Genomic DNA, 17,495 nt, shown 5'->3' on the forward strand with positions numbered 1-17,495 from the left:
CATATGTAGATACTGTCCTCTATACCATCTACTGCATCTTGCCTATGCCGTTAGGCCATCATTCATTCATATATTTTTATGTACATATTCTTATTCATTCCTTTACACTTGTGTATAAGGTAGTTGTTGTGAAATTGTTAGGTTAGATTACTTGTTAGATATGACTGCATGGTCGGAACTAGAAGCACAAGCATTTCGCTACACTCTGCATTAACATCTGCTAACCATGTGTATGTGACAAATAACATTTGATTTGATTTTGACATTTGTTTATAAGCAGGGGTGAAAGTAAGGCGGTATGGTCCAGGCAGAATAAAGTGTGGTGCGCCATACCAGTTAAAAGTAAGTCTATCACAATGAAAACAACAAGCCCAAAAAACTACAGGCTATTATACCATTATTTGACATTACTGCATATCAGCCGCATGAATAATTAGCGAATTGACTGGAAATCGGTTGGTATACGCTCCAAATTGAGTTGTGGTTTGAGGAGAACACTAACATGTTGCCAAGGCAGAGATGCGTGGCCGAAACGCCCGCGGACAAGACGGAGCTGAGTGGCCGAGACCGTGGCGCGCGTTGACATCCGTGGATGCATCAATTCAGCTACAATTGTAGGCCTAATGACTTTGTCAATGGGTCAGTGTCGCTTAAGTTTTTTTCCAACAATAATTTCGTCCTCCAGATTAGATGGAGGTCATATTGTATTTCTGTCTCCCCTTTTCGTAGGCTAATTATATATGGACCAGACATCGTTTTTATTGATCTGTTTGTCAGTGTCAGCAGAGTAGGCTCCCATGTATATTTTATCATATAAAAAAAGAGTGCGCGCACTTGGATATCCCGTACCCGTAAGAAATTAAATCTACTTTCACCCTCTGTTTATACGTATTTTCAGCTGACGAATGTCTATATTATTTGGAAAAACCCTATTCGTTCCGCATACCCATTATTCTAGTGACTCAATTCCCAGAATGTGTAAAGGGCTGGCTGCAGGTCTAGTGGGCGGAGATAATCGCACCGATTCTTGGAAAGTGATTAAGGGGAAGGTAGTGTTGAGGTCCGATTCCTGGCAGCAAGACCGAAAGACTGAATTACTATGATGAATTTAGACTCACCAGGAACGAGCTAAATTTGTATTTATTTTTACACTGGCATTCACAGTAACAGATTTCAAATAATAAAATGTGGACAGGCTCGGTGGCGGTGCGCATGACGTCAGAAGCTCCGGTGTACTGAACAGTTCTCAGAATAGAATCACAGAGTATAATTCTTGGAATTGGTTCATTTTAAAAGCCGAACCCACACACCCTCCCTCACATACTAAGAACCCATTTTAGAGACAACACTCATCTGCTGCTCTGTATCCTATTTTTCTACATTTCACATTTATTTTAGTGCTTTTGAATGAGTTGATTCATTTTCGGATGCGTCTCTATTCACTGAACATTTGCGTGAGACATTAATTAGAATAAAATAATTACATTCCTTTGTATAGACCAGCTATATTTTCGTAAAAACCGCTGTGGAATTAGACTATTGTGGAATATTGAAGACTCACCATCATGATTCTTTGTGTTCAAGGGTAAGTTCACATTCTTTTGTCCCTGTTTGATGTGACATTTCATGCTTTGATGTTGATATTCAAAATCAAATGACAAAGACATTTAATTCAATAAAAATTCTAGGTCATTCTTAGAATTCAGAAATAATTCAATTACTGTCAATTCCAATATTTAAATTCCAAGAACTCAATTCCCAATTAAATATTATCACTAACAATTGCACAAATTCTGCTGTGCAGATAGCCTAGCTATACTATAAATAGAAATATACAAGTTGACATTTAAAACAAATCCTGGAATACATTTGATACTAGGTTCATTAATTCTAATAATATTAAATTCCAAATAAATTCCAAAAATGAAATGTTTTTACAATTCCAATTCAAACAGTCCAAACAGTTTAAATTCTAATCCAATTAAAAATCCATAACATGAAGATTGTTTAAATTCGAATTGAATTCAACAGATTTTCCTCTTCATGCGTGATTTCAAGAATTTTATTGGAATTACAAATTAAATTGGAATCGAACCCAACCCTGTTGTGAATTCATATATTATAATACTTCCATTTGAGGTCTTGTAAAGCCCCCCCCCCCCCCCCCCCCCCCAACATAACATTAAGGCCAAGGGTGGACAGGCCATCTTGCATTTCAGACAAATGCCAGATGGGCTGGTCCATTTTCAGCCCATCGGGCCTGTCTAACTTGTTTTTTTTTTGTGTGCAGAATTACAATTACTTGACTAATAATGGGGGCCTCTGTAAAAAAATTGTCCGGTGTGGGGGCCCGGAGGGGAAAAATTGTCCGGTGTGGGGGCCCGGAGGGGAAAAATTGCCCGGTGTGGGGGCCTGGAGGGGAAAAATTGCTCGGTGTGGGGGCCTGGAGGGGAAAAATTGCCCGGTGTGGGGGCCTGGGGGGGAAAAATTGCCCGGTGTGTTAGCAATGCCAGGGCAGATTTCTTGTTCAAGTCCGCCCCCTGATTAATTAGCCTATGACAATATTAGGACTTGTCCTTTAACAGGATAGTGGGTAATGTAATGAATGATTCACCTGGTTGTTCCCTACTGTCTCCTACACTTGTCCTGTGCTCATTGTTGTAGTCTCTTGTTTACAGCCCCAGACCACTGCTGTCTGGCAGCCCCACAGAGGGCCCTGTGGGCATGCGGACAGGGAGCATCTCCTCACCTCACTGCCTTCACAGCACCCCTCCACAGTGGGACCCCACGAATGATCTGCGCACCATCGCCAAAAACTTCTTCTACCTTGATACCTCAGGTAATGCAAATCGAATTTCCAAACTGTAAACTCCTCCCAACAGGCTCCCTGAAACCCTTTCATGGTTTTAATGTTTTTGGTAACAATAACTACTTGCATTTCAGTTCGTCCAGTCGACTGCTTACTACAGGATTACTAAAATCTAAACCATTGAATAAGTTAATAAACTTTGACCTCTCACTCTTTGCAGGCTGGTACTGGGGAGCCATCACAGCAAGTCAGGCCCATGCAGCTCTCCAGGCAGCGTCAGAGGGGGCCTTTCTGATTCGAGACAGCAGCCATCCCCTGTACATGCTGACCCTGTCTGTTAGGACTGCCCGTGGCCCCACCAGTATACGCATCCAGTACAGTGGAGCCCGGTTTCTGCTTGACTCCAGCTCGCCAGCCCGACCCAGCCTTTTGTCCTTTCCTGATGTGCCTAGCATGGTGCAGTACTATGTAGGACCAACAAGGAAGGTACAGAAGGGCAAGGTGGAGGAGACTCATGGCACACAGCCCGCCCAGAGGACAGTTCAGGAGAGCACAGTAGTGCTGAAGCTCAAGCGGGCCCTGCACAAGCCCCAGGCCTTCCCCTCCCTCCAGCACCTCACACGCCTCACCATCAACCGCAGCACAGGCTGTCCGGACCAGCTGCCACTGCCACGCCCACTGGTGCGCTACCTGCAGGACTACCCCTTCCATGTATGAGGGTCCTCAAGTGCTGAATTAAACAAAACAGTTCAACTAAACCTTGAGGAGCGCTGTCAGTAAGAGGTCCCTGGCAGCTGGAAACAACATCACTGCACTGGAAACTAATGGAGCCACATCAGACAGGTTGGTCATGAGACCATGTTTGGGAAAGAACCTTCCAGAAAATGGTGCCTGGTTTTGGATTTCTCAGAGGGAAGTGGGGTTCTGTGTACCACCCCAATTCACAGAGGTGATTGACTGGAAAACACATGGTGCTAACTGTAGTGTATCCTCGTGCTATGAGGGGTAACATTTTCTTTCTGTTTCTGAGCAGTGAATTGCTTTTCAGTCACAGATGTAAATTGTTTAATTTTTTGTTTAGTCAACATTGTCATTTTTTACCGCCCCGACACTGTAAAGGGACACTGTCCCTTTTTTTTTATTAAAACAATATTAAATTAGTTATACTGCTCCTGTCTTCAATGTCCCGTTGTCTTTTGGTGGGTCAAATGCCACAACGAGCTTTATAGCCTACATCCACAGAAGAGAAAATGGGTTGCGTGGGCAGTGTGCCCAATCTCAGTTGTTATCTGAAGCGGTCTTTATAACATAAAGAGATTAAACCCCCTCGGGTATAAGTGTGTACACAGCAGAATCGACTAGGCAATATAGGCTGGATTCAATGTGCCTTTGTGTAAGAGTGAATCTGAGTCAGCAGCCTAGTCAGCAGGGAGGGAGAATCCCTTGATTCGTAGAACTACTGAATGCCTTCTGTGAGGGTGAAATTCTGAGAGGGAGGGTTCTAAGAAAAGCCTCTCAGTAATTACCTTCAGCCTACTACTCGCTCGGTCACTATCACCCTCCTTTATTGCCACACAAACACACATTAGCACCTACAACGTCCTCAGGTATAAATGAAGCCCATCTACGATATGTATACGTGCGTGTTTGTGAATTTCTACATTATTTGAGCTCAGTAGTGTGTACAGTACGTGGCAGATGGATGGTGGGTGTTGAGGCTGTAGCAGGCTGGTCTGAAGCCAGTGAAACAGGATCCATATCTCACACAGTCTCTCAGTCCTGGTCCTGGTCCTGATCTGTGTTGCACTCCTTTTTTTGAAGGATGCAGAAACGAGGCCTATAAGCGACAGAGAGAATATGAATCAGGCGTTCAATATGAATACATTTCTTGATCGAAGGTTTTGAAAATGTAGTTATTTAACAAAGATATAGCAGTCTGATTTACTCCTGACCTGTCAGTAATGTCACGATGCGTGTGCAAGTAGTGTAACTCTTCAACACTTTCCTCTACCCACTGCTGGATGAGCTGTGGATGACGTGGGTCCACTTCCAAGTATACACGACTGCAAGACAGGAAGAAATGAAAACACAGTGAAGTGAAACTTCTCAAACCATTGAAAAACAGAGAATGAAGTAGTGAGACCTGCTTTACAATAGATACAACAGAGTGACTAGACAGAAAGCTTCTTAGTGTGTGCCACCAAACGGTACATCTAAAATAATATTGGCCTACTGTGGATATTCCCTTAAAAACAAACACTGTGGCCTGCATAAACACTTCCAATACAGTTTGGAGCTCCAGAACTGACTTGAGTTTCACCATATGGATATGATGAGCCGTAAGGTCACTAGGAACAACGGGGGGAGGGAAGTTATAGATAGCAATGATACATTCATATTGACCAATTTCAAGCGTGTGATTATATGTTATGTTCTAGATGCAGAAAATCCACCCAGTGCCTTACCCATGGTTGGATAAGAGCTTTGGAGCCAGAGTCAGAATGTGTCTCATCACCTGCATGCCATCTTTCCCCCCATCCAGAGCAGCATGGTCCTCAAACCTGAGGATGTCAGCACAGAACACTGTAGTTCATATACCTCCATTTGAACTCGAAGTGTGCGTGCGTTTGTGTGTGCGTGCGACTGCTCGTCTCACCTGAGGATTTCAGGTTCAAGTGATATCATATCCTCTGAGAACAGGTACGGAGGGTTGCTGACCAAAACGGAGACTGGACTGCACATGCTCACAATTATGTCTGCATCTAGAACATAACATAAAATCACACACTTGAAATTGGTCAATATGAATGTAACATCTGTATGGCTTATCTTCCTTTACCGATGTTATAATATCCCTCCCCCAGCATTCCTATTGACCTTACCTCTCATCACATCCATATGGTGAACCTCAAGTCGGTCCTGGAACCCCAAACTGTAACATACAGCCAATCAGGTTGGCACATATTCACAAAACATGAATTAATGTCGCTAATCAAAATCAGCTAATCAAAGTAAAATTGGTATCCTGTGTTTTCATGATTACCTGTGTGAGTTCTCTCTTGTCAGATCCACAGCATCCTTGTTTTTATCAAAAGCAATCGCTCTGAGCTGAGAGAGAGAAACTCAAATATCAGTGTTGTTTGAGTGAAGGGGCTCAGAGATCAAGGAACATGATATGAAAGAAAGGGAGAAAGTAAAAGAGGGGGAGAGCACACCTGTGGGAGGCTCTTAAGTAAACTGAGGGAGATAGCACCAGAGCCACAACCCACTTCCAGGCACCTGAAGCTGGTCTCCTCACTTAATCCAATCCCCTGCTTCATCTGGAGATCTGTAAGCACTAGGCCAACCAGCTCCTGCACAGACAGACAGACGTGCAACCATAGCTTGACAGAAGATCATGTCTCTGCAATGGAAATTCTGGCGACAGTCACAGAATGAAATATTGAAATGCGCTCTTATCACAAGAGATTATGGTCCCTTGTGTTTCAAACAACTTGTTTTATAGTATGTGTAAGTGACTTACCTAGTTAAATAAAGGTTAAATAAAAAAGTGTACGTACGTGTGTGTGTGTGTGTGTGTGTACTCTCCCGCACCTCTGTTTCAGGCCGGGGGATAAACACGGGAGGTCTCATCTTCAGTGTCAGATCTCTGAAGTCCCACTCTTCAATCACATACTGCACTGGCATTCTGAACACACAGCACATTTCACATGTTCACGCACTGTAGGCTACACTTTCCAATTAAATTCTTAGCTTTCAGAGACAGAAGAATAGGTCAAGTGCACCGTCACTGACTAGCACGTTAAGACTAAGCTTGTATGTACCTGGTGAGACGTCTGGAACAGAGCTCCCATGTCTGCTCTGTCTGTTCTTGTGTCAGGAATTCAGCCAGCCTGTCCTGTCCAATGCCCTCTAACTGTGAGGGGAAGAGGTTGAGGGTTAGATGATACCTTCAGTGAGAGACTGATAGACCGAGAAGGATAAAAGGTGGAAAGGTGAACATGGAAATTATTTGCAAGGATCATATTTTGGGTTCAGAAACTCACTGTTTTAGCACCAAGCAAATGTGCAATGATGTACTGGCTGGAGAGATGTGGCTCTGAGACACCTCTTTGCTGGAAATGGTCTGTCCATAACTTGACAGCTTGCTCCACCGTGAGCCTGCTAGCTGTAGGTAAGGCTGGGACGCATTCAGCCACACACGGAGACGTGCACAGCCACTGGAGGAAGGGAGGGAGCGAGACAGCGATAGAGAGAATATTACGAGGCTTCATTCAATAATGAATTCCAGTTATGTTTATACTGTAAACAACGCACTTTCCTTGCAATCCACGTGAAACACTTTACAGGAAAAGCATCTTAATTTACCTTGTGTCCAATAAATCCGTATTTAAGTGGTTTAAAGCAGTTATAAACCTCCTTCAATGGTCTTCGTAATCGTATCCACATGGTATTCCACTTTCTCTTGACAGAAGACCAACACGTGAAGCAGTTGACATAAAGAAGGTAAAAAAAAATGTAGCTAATATGAAACTCAGAAATAATCGTTTGACTATATTAATGAATATTGTGTAAAACCAGCTGAATGTGGTCTAAGTAAGTTGACTGTACTAACTATTAAATACAAAATAACCAACCATTTCAATCATTCATTAGAGGTATTCACTTCCGGGCATCCTTCCTTTTTTCAGAATAATAGTGCATTGGATTAATTCATAAATCCTTCCAAAATAAAAGTGAACTGTATTATGTCGATCCATACAATTAGGATGAAGTTAAATTAAATTATATTTTTAAGAAGAAAATTGCAGTACATGCATCAAATTAATTCATACCTGATCTACATTTATTTAACATGTACTATAAAGATTTAATTTCCCAAATCTGACATCGATCGACTTGTTTGGCGTGTCCTGGAACGTACCCATCAGTAATGCGCAGTACGGGTAAATTATGTTCGGGAACTCCACCATGTTTCATCGATAGCGCAAGGTTGTTGTTAGCCATATAGCTAGCTAGCATACCACTTGTTCGATTGTATTTACGCTGTGGTATATTTTTTGCATGACATTTAAACAGATCGGTCGTCAATTGTAAGGAAATACAAGAGGATCCAGTTGTATGTTTACACATTAGCCAGAGAGTTAAGTTAACTAGAGATAGCTGGACTAGCTAGCTAGGGTAGACTGTCAACAACAACCCTTCCCTGCTCTGTCAGGAATTAGGAGTCATCATAGCTACTAGCTAGCTACAGTAACAAGAGAGTGATTTACAACCACTAGATAGATACACAGCTACTGTAGGTCTTCAAAAAATACGTATCTTCAATTGAGCATTCACATTGTCTGAGAACGGAGTAAGAGATTGACGCAGTTGGAGTTGCTTTCTTTCTTTATTATACTACCTGAAGTTTAAAGTCCTTTTTACAACGTCTTCATGGGGATGAGTCGAATAGAGTGTATATTTTTTAGTGAGTTTCACCCCACACTGGGACCAAAGATTACTTACCAGGTAGGTGTACAATATGTTTCGACAGTTTTTGCAACGAGTGTCAAGCTAACTTTCTAATCAAATCGCATTTTATTTGTCACATGCTTCGTATACAACCTGGCGGGTAGACTAACAGTGAACTGCTTACTTACGGGTCCTTTTCCAACAATGCAGAGCTAAAGATAAGATCAAAAATAGAAATAGTGACGCAGTGAATAACGGGTAAATATAACATGGCTATATACAGTGGTGTAAAAATACTTTAATGTACTACCTAAGTAGTTTTTTTGTGGTATCTGTACTTTACTATTTATATTTTCTTTTTCAACTTTTACTTTGCTACAAAATAGTGTTCTTTTTACTCCAGACATTTTCCCGGACACCCAAAAGTACTCTCTACATTTTGAATGCTTAGCAGGACAGGAAAATGGTCCAATTCACACACGTATCAAGAAAACAACCCTGGTTATCCCTTCTGCCCCTGATCTGGTAAACTCACTAAACACAAATGCTTGGTTTGTAAATTATGTCTGAGTCTTGGAGGGTCCCCTGGCTAACGATAAATACGTTTAAAAAATAAAAACGGTGAAACGGTCCTCTGGTTTGCTTAATATAAGGAATTAGTAATTATTTATGCTTGTACTTTTAATACTTAAGTATATTTAAAACCAAAATCTTTTAGACTTTTACTCAAGTAGTATTTTACCGGGAAACTTTTACTTGAGTCATTTTCTATTAAGGTATCTTTACTTTTACTCAAGTATGACAATTGGGTATTTTTTCCACAACTGGCTATAAATAGGGTTTAGAAAATAACATGGCTATACAGGGAGTACAAGTACTAAGTCAATGTGCAGAGGCACAAAGTAATTGAGGTACCTATGTACTGTACTGTACATACAATGCATTCGGAAAGTATTCAGAACACTTGACTTTTAACACATTTTGTTATGTTACAGCCTTATTCTAAAATGGATTATTAACTGGGTGGTTCCAGCCCTGAATACTGATTGGCTGACAGCTGTGGTATATCAGACCGTATACCACGGGTGTGACACAACATTTATTTTTACTGCTCTAATCTAAGTAGGCAAGTCGGTTAAGAACAAATTCTTATTTACAATGACAGCCTACCAAAAGCAAAAGGCCTCCTGCGGGGACGGGGATTAAAACATGTATATATTCTCCCCCGATTTCTCAGTTTGGCCGGGCGGCCAGCATTAGGGAGAGTCTTGGTGGTTCCAAACTTCTTCCATTTAAGAATGATGGAGGCCACTGTGTTCTTGGGAACCTTCAATGCTGCAGAAATGTTTTGGTACCCTTCCCCAGATCTGTACCTCAACATGACCCTGTCTCGTAGCGCTATGTACAATTACTTCGACCTCATGGCTTGGATTTTACTCCGATATTTACCACAGGTGGACTCCAATCATGTTGTATAATCGTCTCAAGGATGATCAATGGAAACAGGATGCACTTGAGCTCAATTTCGAGTCTCATACCAAAGGGTCTCAATACTTATGTAAATAAGGTATCTGTTTTTTATTTTTAATACATTTGAAAACGTTTAGAAAAACCTGTTTTCGCTTTGTCGTTATGGGGTATTGTGTGTAGATGGATGAGTAATTGTTTTTATTGAATCCATTTTAGAATAAGGCTTTAACGTAACAAATGTGGAAAAAGTCAAGGGGTCTGAATACTTTCCGAATGCACTGTATAGGTAGGGGTAAAGTGACTATCAGCAGCTTATGTGGTAAGTGTGAGTGTGTGCGTTTCATCAGTTTGCGTGTGTGTGTTGGGGGTGTCAGTAAGTGTGTGTGGGTAGAGTCCAGTGTGTGCATAGTCAGGTAAATAAATGCAAGTAGTCCGGGTAGCCCTTTGATTAGCTGTTCAGAAGTCTTATGGCTTGGGGGTAGAAGCTGTTCAGGGTCCAGTTGGTTCCAGACTTGGTGGATTGGTACCGCTTTCTGTGCGGTAGCAGCTAGAACAGTCTGTGGCTTGGGAGGCTGGAGTCTGACACTTTTTTGGGCCTTCCTCTGACATCGCCTGGTATAGAGGTCCTGGATGGCACGAAGCTCAGCCCCAGTAATGTACTGGGCCGTACTCACTACTCTGTAGTGCCTTGCGGTCGGATGCCAAACAGTTGCCATACTGGTGATGCAGTTCGTCAAGATGCTCTCGATGGTGCAGCTGTAGAACTTTTTGAGGATTTGAGGGCCCATGCCAAGTAATTTCAGTCTCCTGAGGGGGAAGTGGCGTTGTCGTGCCCTCTTCACAATTGTGTTGGTGTGTCTGGACCATGATAGATCCTTAGTGATGTGGACACCGAGGAACTTGAAGCTCTCGACCCGCTCCACTACAGCCCTGCCGATGTGGATGGGAGCGTGCTCGTCCGTTTCCTGTAGTCCATGATCAGCTCCTTTGTCTTGCTGACATTAAGAGAGAGGTTGTTCTCCTGGAACCACACTGACAGGTCTCTGACCTCCTCCCTATAAGCTGTCTCATTGTTGTCGGTAATCAGGACTACCACCGTCGTGTTGTCGGCAAACTTAGTGATGATGTTGGAGTTGTGGGTGTACAGGAGGGGACTAAGCATGCACCTCTGAGGGGGCCCCTATGTTGAGGGTCAGCATGGCTGTGTTATTGCCTATCCTCACCACCTGGGGGTGGGCTGTCAGGAAGTCCAGGATCCAGTTTCAGAGGGAGGTGTTCAGTCCCAGAGTCCTTAGCTTCGTGATGAGCTTTGAGGGCACAATGGTGTTGAACACTGAGCTGTAGTCAATGAACAGCATTCTCACATACTGTAGGTGTTCCTTTTGTCCAGGTGGGAGAGGGCAATAAAGATTGTGTCATCTGTGGATCTGTTGGGGCTGTGTTCTATCTTTTCCCATCTTTCTATTGTGTTCTATCCTCTCCAGGTTCCAGAGGAGTACATATCCCGGGAGCTCTTTGACACAGTACAGGTGTACATCATTACCAAACCAGAACTGCAGAACAAACTCATAACTGTGTACGTACACTTGGGAATTTACATTAGGATATTCTTATTCATGGTCCAATTTAACAACAGGTCTTATTTTTCTCTCCTCTTGTGTCTGTTACTTGAACTAAGTGAATAATTTATTTGGGCTGCAATTTTTTCCTTTCCTGTGGCGGTCCTCACAAGAACCAGTTTCATCATAGCGCTTGATGGCTTTTGAAACTGCACATTTTCCGAATAGACTGACCTTCATGTCTTAAAGTAATGATGGACTGTCATTTCTCTTTGCTTATTTGAGCGGTTCTTGCCATAATATGGACTTGTCTTTGACTGATGTAGAACGGCCATGGGGAAGAAGTTAATTGGTTGTCCGGTGTGCATCGAGCACAAGAAGTACAGCCGTAATGCTCTGCTCTTTAACCTGGGCCTTGTATGCGATGCAAGGACCAAGACCTGTGCCCTTGAGCCAATTGTCAAGAAGCTGTCAGGGTACCTCACAACGCTGGAGGTAAAAGGATCTCCCTGGAGGCTAGTGCTCTTTTTCAAAACATCACAAGATCTGAATGTCTTATGGGATATATAGGTCAAAGTGTTAATATTTCTCTTTATTTTGCAGCTGGAGAGTGGGTTCATATCGAACGAGGAGAGCAAACAGAAACTGCTACCTATTATGTCCACCTTGTTAGAGGAGCTAAATGCTACCGGAGCCTGTACCTTACCCATCGGTATGTGTGCATTTGTACACAGCAATGTGTCAGATAGTCTTTTCTCTTTCTCTCACACACCATTCGTTTCCTCCCTCTTATTTAGATGAGTCCAATACAATCAACCTGAAGTTGATTGAGCAGCGCAGGGACCCTCTGATCGTGCAGGAGTACGACGTGCCTGTCTTCACTCAGTGCAAAGACCACTTCATCAAATCCCAGTGGGATCTCACCACTCAACAGGTAGGTCTTTCTGCCACACCGACAGTGGCTCACACAGATAGACCCACACCTCATCCTTACCAGAAGCGTACATACAGTGTGGCTGACATCCCATCAAGGGTTTCAGAGAAACAATGATTTGTCTATACAGTACCAGTCAAAAGTTTGGACACCTACTCATTCAAGGGTTTTTCTTTTGTACTATTAAAGCTGTCATCAAGGCAAAGGGTGGCTACTTTGAAGAATCTCAAATAGAAAATAGATTTAGATTTGTTTAACACTTTTTTTTTTGGTTACTACATGATTCCATATGTGCTATTTCATAGTTTTGATGTCTTCCCTATTATTCTACAATGTAGAAAATAGTACAAATAAAGAAAAACCCTTGAATTAGTAGGTGTGTCCAAATTTTGGACCAGTACTGTGCAATGTCATCATGCACCTGTCTCAGATTAAAGCGCTGATGAAAAATATGTTAGAAATGTGTTGAATTCTATTGTAGATCCTGGCCTACATTGATGGGTTCAGGCATATCCAGAAGATATCTGCAGAAGCGGATGTTGAACTTAATCTAGTCCGGATCGCCGTACAGAATTTACTGTGAGTGCTTTAAAACTGGTAATATGATGCAACAGATAATGAACCCATTGGAATAGATTCTAAGAGAACATTCTTTATGATGAAACAACATTTCCCTATGAAACCATGGAATGGATTCTAAGAGAACATTCTTTTTCACAGGTATTATGGTGTTGTAACCTTGGTATCAATATTTCAGGTAATGAAACCCTCAGTAACAATACCTTCTTCTGAAATGTGGTGTGTGTGTGTGTGTGTACAGTCCTGCTAACACACTGTATGTTGTGTCTCTCCAGTACTCCAATGTGTACTGCACAACCCCTACAGTCCAGAGCCTGATAGATGACAGGTCCATTCAGGAGGAGTGTCTCAACTATGTCACCAAGAAAGGTAACAGCCAGTTTGGAAGTTGTAGTCAGAACAAGTTAGAATTTGTTACAGTGAGTGTATGATAAGTTCTGCTGTCTGTGTGCTTCAGGACAGAAGAGAGCCTGTTTAAGGGATGTGTTCCAGCTGTACTGTGGTCTGACTCCAGGCACCACAGTTCGTGATCTTTGCTCCCGCTACTCACAGCAGCTGCAGAGGGTAGATGAGAGGTGAGTTATTAAGCATCCATGTTGACTCATGATGTTTATGTGGTTGACATGGACCTCAATGTCCATATTGATTTATTTATTTGTCAGGGACCATGTACAACATGCCATTGCACCAGATTTAGCTAGATAGCTAATCTTCATCTACGTGGAGAAGTGTAGAGAATAGTGTTGTTGATATCATGTGATGCTCAACAGGAGGCTGATCCAGTATGGACTGATGAAGGCTCTCATTCGCCGTCTGCAGAAGTATCCTGTTAAGGTGACACGAGACGAGAGGAGCCGCCCACCACGCCTTTACACTGGTTGCCATAGTTACGACGAAATCTGCTGCAAGACGGGTAGGTTAAGGCATTTATGATGACACATTACTGGTTTTATAGTGATGACGTGTTTAGGAAGATTAATCATTACAGAGGGCTGGATAAGTATTTTGAGAAATCGTTCTATACTCTGTAATCTCTCATGGCAGCGCCTTTCCCTGTATTTGCAGGAATGAGCTACAAAGAGCTGGACGAGCGCTTGGAGAATGACCCCAACATAATTGTGTGCTGGAAGTGATACCCTGGCTTAATCAGCAACCACACTCACTTTGATAGAGAAAGCCATCTCTCTAACAAAGACAGACAGACACGAGGTCCGATTGTACTGAAACAGAGGCCTCCTGCTCGTCTCTCATCTGACCCACACAACTGCCTGCTGTCCAGGAGACACAATGTGGATCAACCTCGGCCAAAGATGCCTTAGAAAAGTCAGTTTCACTGTTGTTGTCTGTGGACTTCATCCGAAATGTTCTGGAAATTATCTGTGCATTCAAAGGCTGAGACATGTAGGAATTTATATACTACTAGTATGTCACCAATGTCACCTGTTATCATCCTCAGGTTTTTCCATCCAGACTTTGAATCAATCATTGTGGGATAGTTTCATTCAGAACAATGAATGGAATAATTTAAAAAGACCACAAAAATGAGGAATGTGGCAGGTAGCCTAGCGGTTAAGAGCGTTGTGCCAGTTCAGAGAACATTCGCTAGTTCAAACTCTTGCGCCGACTAGGTTAAAAATCTGTTGATGTTCCCTTGAGCAAGGCACTTAATCCTAATTGATCCTATAAGTCGCTCTGAATAAGAACATCAGCTAAATGACTCAAATGTAAAATGTGCTTATTAATGTACCAAAAAATGATAATACCAACTCCTTGCAATAATAAAGATGCGTTGTTGATTTGAATGACCCATTGTCTGACTGTGTTTATCTTGCTCACTTCACCTACAGAGCCTTCAGAAAGTATTTATACCCCTCAACTTATTCCACATTGTATTACAGCCTGAATTCAAAATGGATTCAATTGGTTTTGTTTCTCACCCATATACATGCTGTTTTTTCAATAAATTTGATAACATTTCCAAAAGCATGTTTCACTCACGTTATGATACTCTTAACCCCATAATGTGAGTGAAAACATGTTTTTAGAAATGTTAGCTAACTTATTGAAAATTAAATGCAGAAATACAGTCTCTAATTTACAGAAGTATTCACACGCCTGATCTCAATACATGTTAGAATCACCTTTGGCAGTGATCACAGCTGTGTCTTTCTGGTTAAGTCTCTATGAGCTTTGCACACCTGGATTGTAGAATATTTGCACATGCTTAAAATAATTCTTCAAGCTCTGTCAAGTTGGTTGTTGATCATTGCTAGACAGCCATTTTCAAGTATTGCCATAGGTTTTCAAGCCAATTTAAGTCAAAACTGTAACTAGGCCACTCAGGAACATTCAACGTCGTCTTGGTAAGCAACTCCAGTGTATATTTGGCCTTGTGTTTTGTGTTATTTTTCTGCGGAAAGGTGAATTTGTCTCCCAGTGTCTGTTGGAAAGCAGACTGAACCAAGTATTCCTCTAGGATTTTTTTTTTTTTTTTATCCTAAAAAAGAGTATACTCATAACATGATGCAGCCACCACCATGTTTGAAAATATGAAGTGGATACTCAGTAATGTGTTGTGATGGATTTGCCCCAAACATAACACTTTGTATTCAAGACAAAGTTAATTTCTTTGGCACATTTTTTGCAGTTCTACTTTTGTGCCTTGTTGAAAACAGGATGCATGTTTTGGAATATGTTTATTCTGTACAGGCTTCCTTTTTACTCTGTCAATTAGTTTACTATTTTTGAATAACTACAATGCCGTTGATGCATCCTCAGTTTTCTCCTATCACAGCCATTAAACTTTGTAACGGTTTAAAAGTCACCATTGGCTTCATGGTGAAATCCCTGAGTGGTTTCCCTCCTCTCCGGAGTTAGGAAGGACGCCTGTATCTTTGTAGTGACTGCGTTCATTGATACACCATCCAAAGAGTAATGAATAACTTCATCATGCTCAAAGGAATATTCAATGTCTGCTTTTTTCATATGACCCATTTATCAATAGGTGCCCTTTTTTGCGAGGCATTGGAAAACCTCCCTGGTCTTTGTGGTTGAATCTGTTCACTGCTCGACAGAATTGTACATGTGGGGTACAGAGATGAGGTAGTCATTCAAAAATCATGTTGAACACTATTAATCAGTCCATGTGACTTGTTAAGCAAATGTTTAGTCCTGAACTTATTTAGGCTAGCCATAACAAAGGGTTTGAATAGTTGTTGACTCAAGACATTTCAGCTTTTCATTTTGTATTAATTTGTAAAAATGTTTAAAAACATATTTCCACGTTGACATAATGGGGCATTGTGTGTAGGCCAGTGACACAAAACTCAATATATTCCATTTCAAATTCAGGCTGTAAAACAACAAAATGTGCAAAAAAGTCGAGGTGTGTGAATATTGTAATGGGATCATCAACTAGCGCATGGTTGGGGGGCCAGAACATGATTACAAATAACTTGTAGACTGCAAATTGACCGCAAGAAGCCCAAACAGATATAATATTTGACAAAACATGCATGGGAAGACTTGGGAACAGATTTCCTAAATGAAAATGACTTGTAGCTGATTTCCTGGTGTTTTTACAGTTTTTTAGGTCCAACAATGAAAATTCGAAAGAAATATGTTTTTTTTACTTGGGGTGTGGGGTGGGGTGTGGGGGGGTATAAAACTATTTGGCCTGCGGGCCACCAGTTGGGGAACCCTGGCCTAGTTGTTACAGTGTAGTAGACCCACATGTCCTTTGTCTCCTTCTACAGGAGAGATAGAGAAGTACATTAATGGAAAATGGCAGAAGGTTCTGTCTGAAGGTGACTAAATTGGACGGCCAGGTGCTGAAGGAAGACTGCCAAAGGAAATATGACTTCAACAACTTTAACAAGAACCAGGGCTTAAAGGTACAGTAGTCTCAGCCAGTACTGGCGCTTCTGACAAGAGTGGCCTCTGAATCCTAACTATCAAAACTATAGCTCAGGAAGAATGTCTGTTCAGATCATTGTCCTTCAAAATCTTTTCTTATCTCCCCTCCGATTAGAAGACAGATGAGGTATCCAGGCTTTGTTTTGACTGGTGTTTTCTCTTACTATTATTTACATGATTGTGTCTCCTTCCTGAACATACGTGAGGATATAATTATGAGCTCTGAGAACTGTGCAGGATAGCATAGGTGGTCTATCAGACAGACCACAATGCAGACAATAAAAGTCTAACTCAAACTGAAAATTATTTTCTGTGTAGCTGTGGTTTCCTGACAGAGGTGTTAAGAGACCAGCTGGCCAACCTGGTGGAGCTCCAGCGCTTCCTCAGTCACCTCACTGTCACAGACCCTGCCCCTCCAAAGAAAGACCTAATCTTGGAACACACACACACACACACACTCACACACACACACACACACACACACGCCAGGGTTTCCGTTAGACGCCTTTTGCCTATAAAATAAATTAAAAGCCGTTTAAGTGAAGTTGTAGCTGAGGGGCTGCATATTATACATCCCGATTTCACACTTCAGCACCAGTCTCTCACTCCTTGCACGCTGCCTTATGTGCATCAAATCACATTTTATTGGTCACATACACATATTTAGCAGATGTTATTGAGGATGTTGCGAAATGCTTGTTCCTAGCTCCAACAGTGCAGTAGTATCTAATATCTAGTATCAGCATGCATCTGCTGCTGAGCAGAGAGAGAGGAG

General features: G+C 41.9%; 3 protein-coding genes across 5 annotated transcripts; 2 read left to right on the forward strand and 1 right to left on the reverse strand.

Moving 5' to 3' along the window:
- Positions 1-1,042: 1,042 nt before the first annotated feature.
- Positions 1,043-3,969, forward strand: LOC110494652 (cytokine-inducible SH2-containing protein). Of its 2 annotated transcripts, XM_021569908.3 has the most exons (3): positions 1,043-1,585; positions 2,679-2,839; positions 3,030-3,969. In XM_021569908.3, the coding sequence occupies exons 1-3, from the start codon at positions 1,566-1,568 to the stop codon at positions 3,524-3,526; spliced, it is 678 nt and encodes a 225-aa protein (XP_021425583.1). In that variant the 5' UTR covers positions 1,043-1,565; the 3' UTR covers positions 3,527-3,969. The 2 variants fall into 2 exon arrangements, with proteins under 2 accessions (XP_021425583.1, XP_090062398.1); XM_090206272.1 differs by having other exon boundaries at positions 1,321-1,585; positions 2,679-3,969.
- A 384-nt stretch (positions 3,970-4,353) lies between these two features.
- Positions 4,354-7,516, reverse strand: hemk1 (HemK methyltransferase 1, mitochondrial release factors N(5)-glutamine). Its single transcript, XM_021569906.3, has 12 exons — positions 7,447-7,516; positions 7,178-7,273; positions 6,856-7,029; positions 6,634-6,725; positions 6,404-6,497; positions 6,025-6,162; positions 5,853-5,917; positions 5,692-5,741; positions 5,466-5,571; positions 5,275-5,370; positions 4,762-4,872; positions 4,354-4,646 (listed from the first exon to the last, which is right to left on the reverse strand). The coding sequence occupies exons 1-12, from the start codon at positions 7,456-7,458 to the stop codon at positions 4,583-4,585; spliced, it is 1,098 nt and encodes a 365-aa protein (XP_021425581.3). The 5' UTR covers positions 7,459-7,516; the 3' UTR covers positions 4,354-4,582.
- Positions 7,517-7,738: 222 nt separating this feature from the next.
- On the forward strand, positions 7,739-14,607 carry nprl2 (NPR2 like, GATOR1 complex subunit). Of its 2 annotated transcripts, XM_090206271.1 has the most exons (12): positions 7,747-8,320; positions 8,667-8,788; positions 11,218-11,309; positions 11,619-11,787; positions 11,896-12,004; positions 12,090-12,226; positions 12,708-12,805; positions 12,947-12,983; positions 13,081-13,174; positions 13,263-13,380; positions 13,576-13,718; positions 13,871-14,607. In XM_090206271.1, the coding sequence occupies exons 4-12, from the start codon at positions 11,626-11,628 to the stop codon at positions 13,936-13,938; spliced, it is 966 nt and encodes a 321-aa protein (XP_090062397.1). In that variant the 5' UTR covers positions 7,747-8,320; positions 8,667-8,788; positions 11,218-11,309; positions 11,619-11,625; the 3' UTR covers positions 13,939-14,607. The 2 variants fall into 2 exon arrangements, with proteins under 2 accessions (XP_021425580.1, XP_090062397.1); XM_021569905.3 differs by lacking the exon at positions 8,667-8,788 and having other exon boundaries at positions 7,739-8,320.
- Positions 14,608-17,495: the final 2,888 nt, after the last annotated feature.

This window comes from Oncorhynchus mykiss, chromosome 17, assembly GCF_057628025.1.
Source record: "Oncorhynchus mykiss isolate SJ-2025 chromosome 17, ASM5762802v1, whole genome shotgun sequence".
Lineage (NCBI taxonomy): Eukaryota > Metazoa > Chordata > Actinopteri > Salmoniformes > Salmonidae > Oncorhynchus > Oncorhynchus mykiss.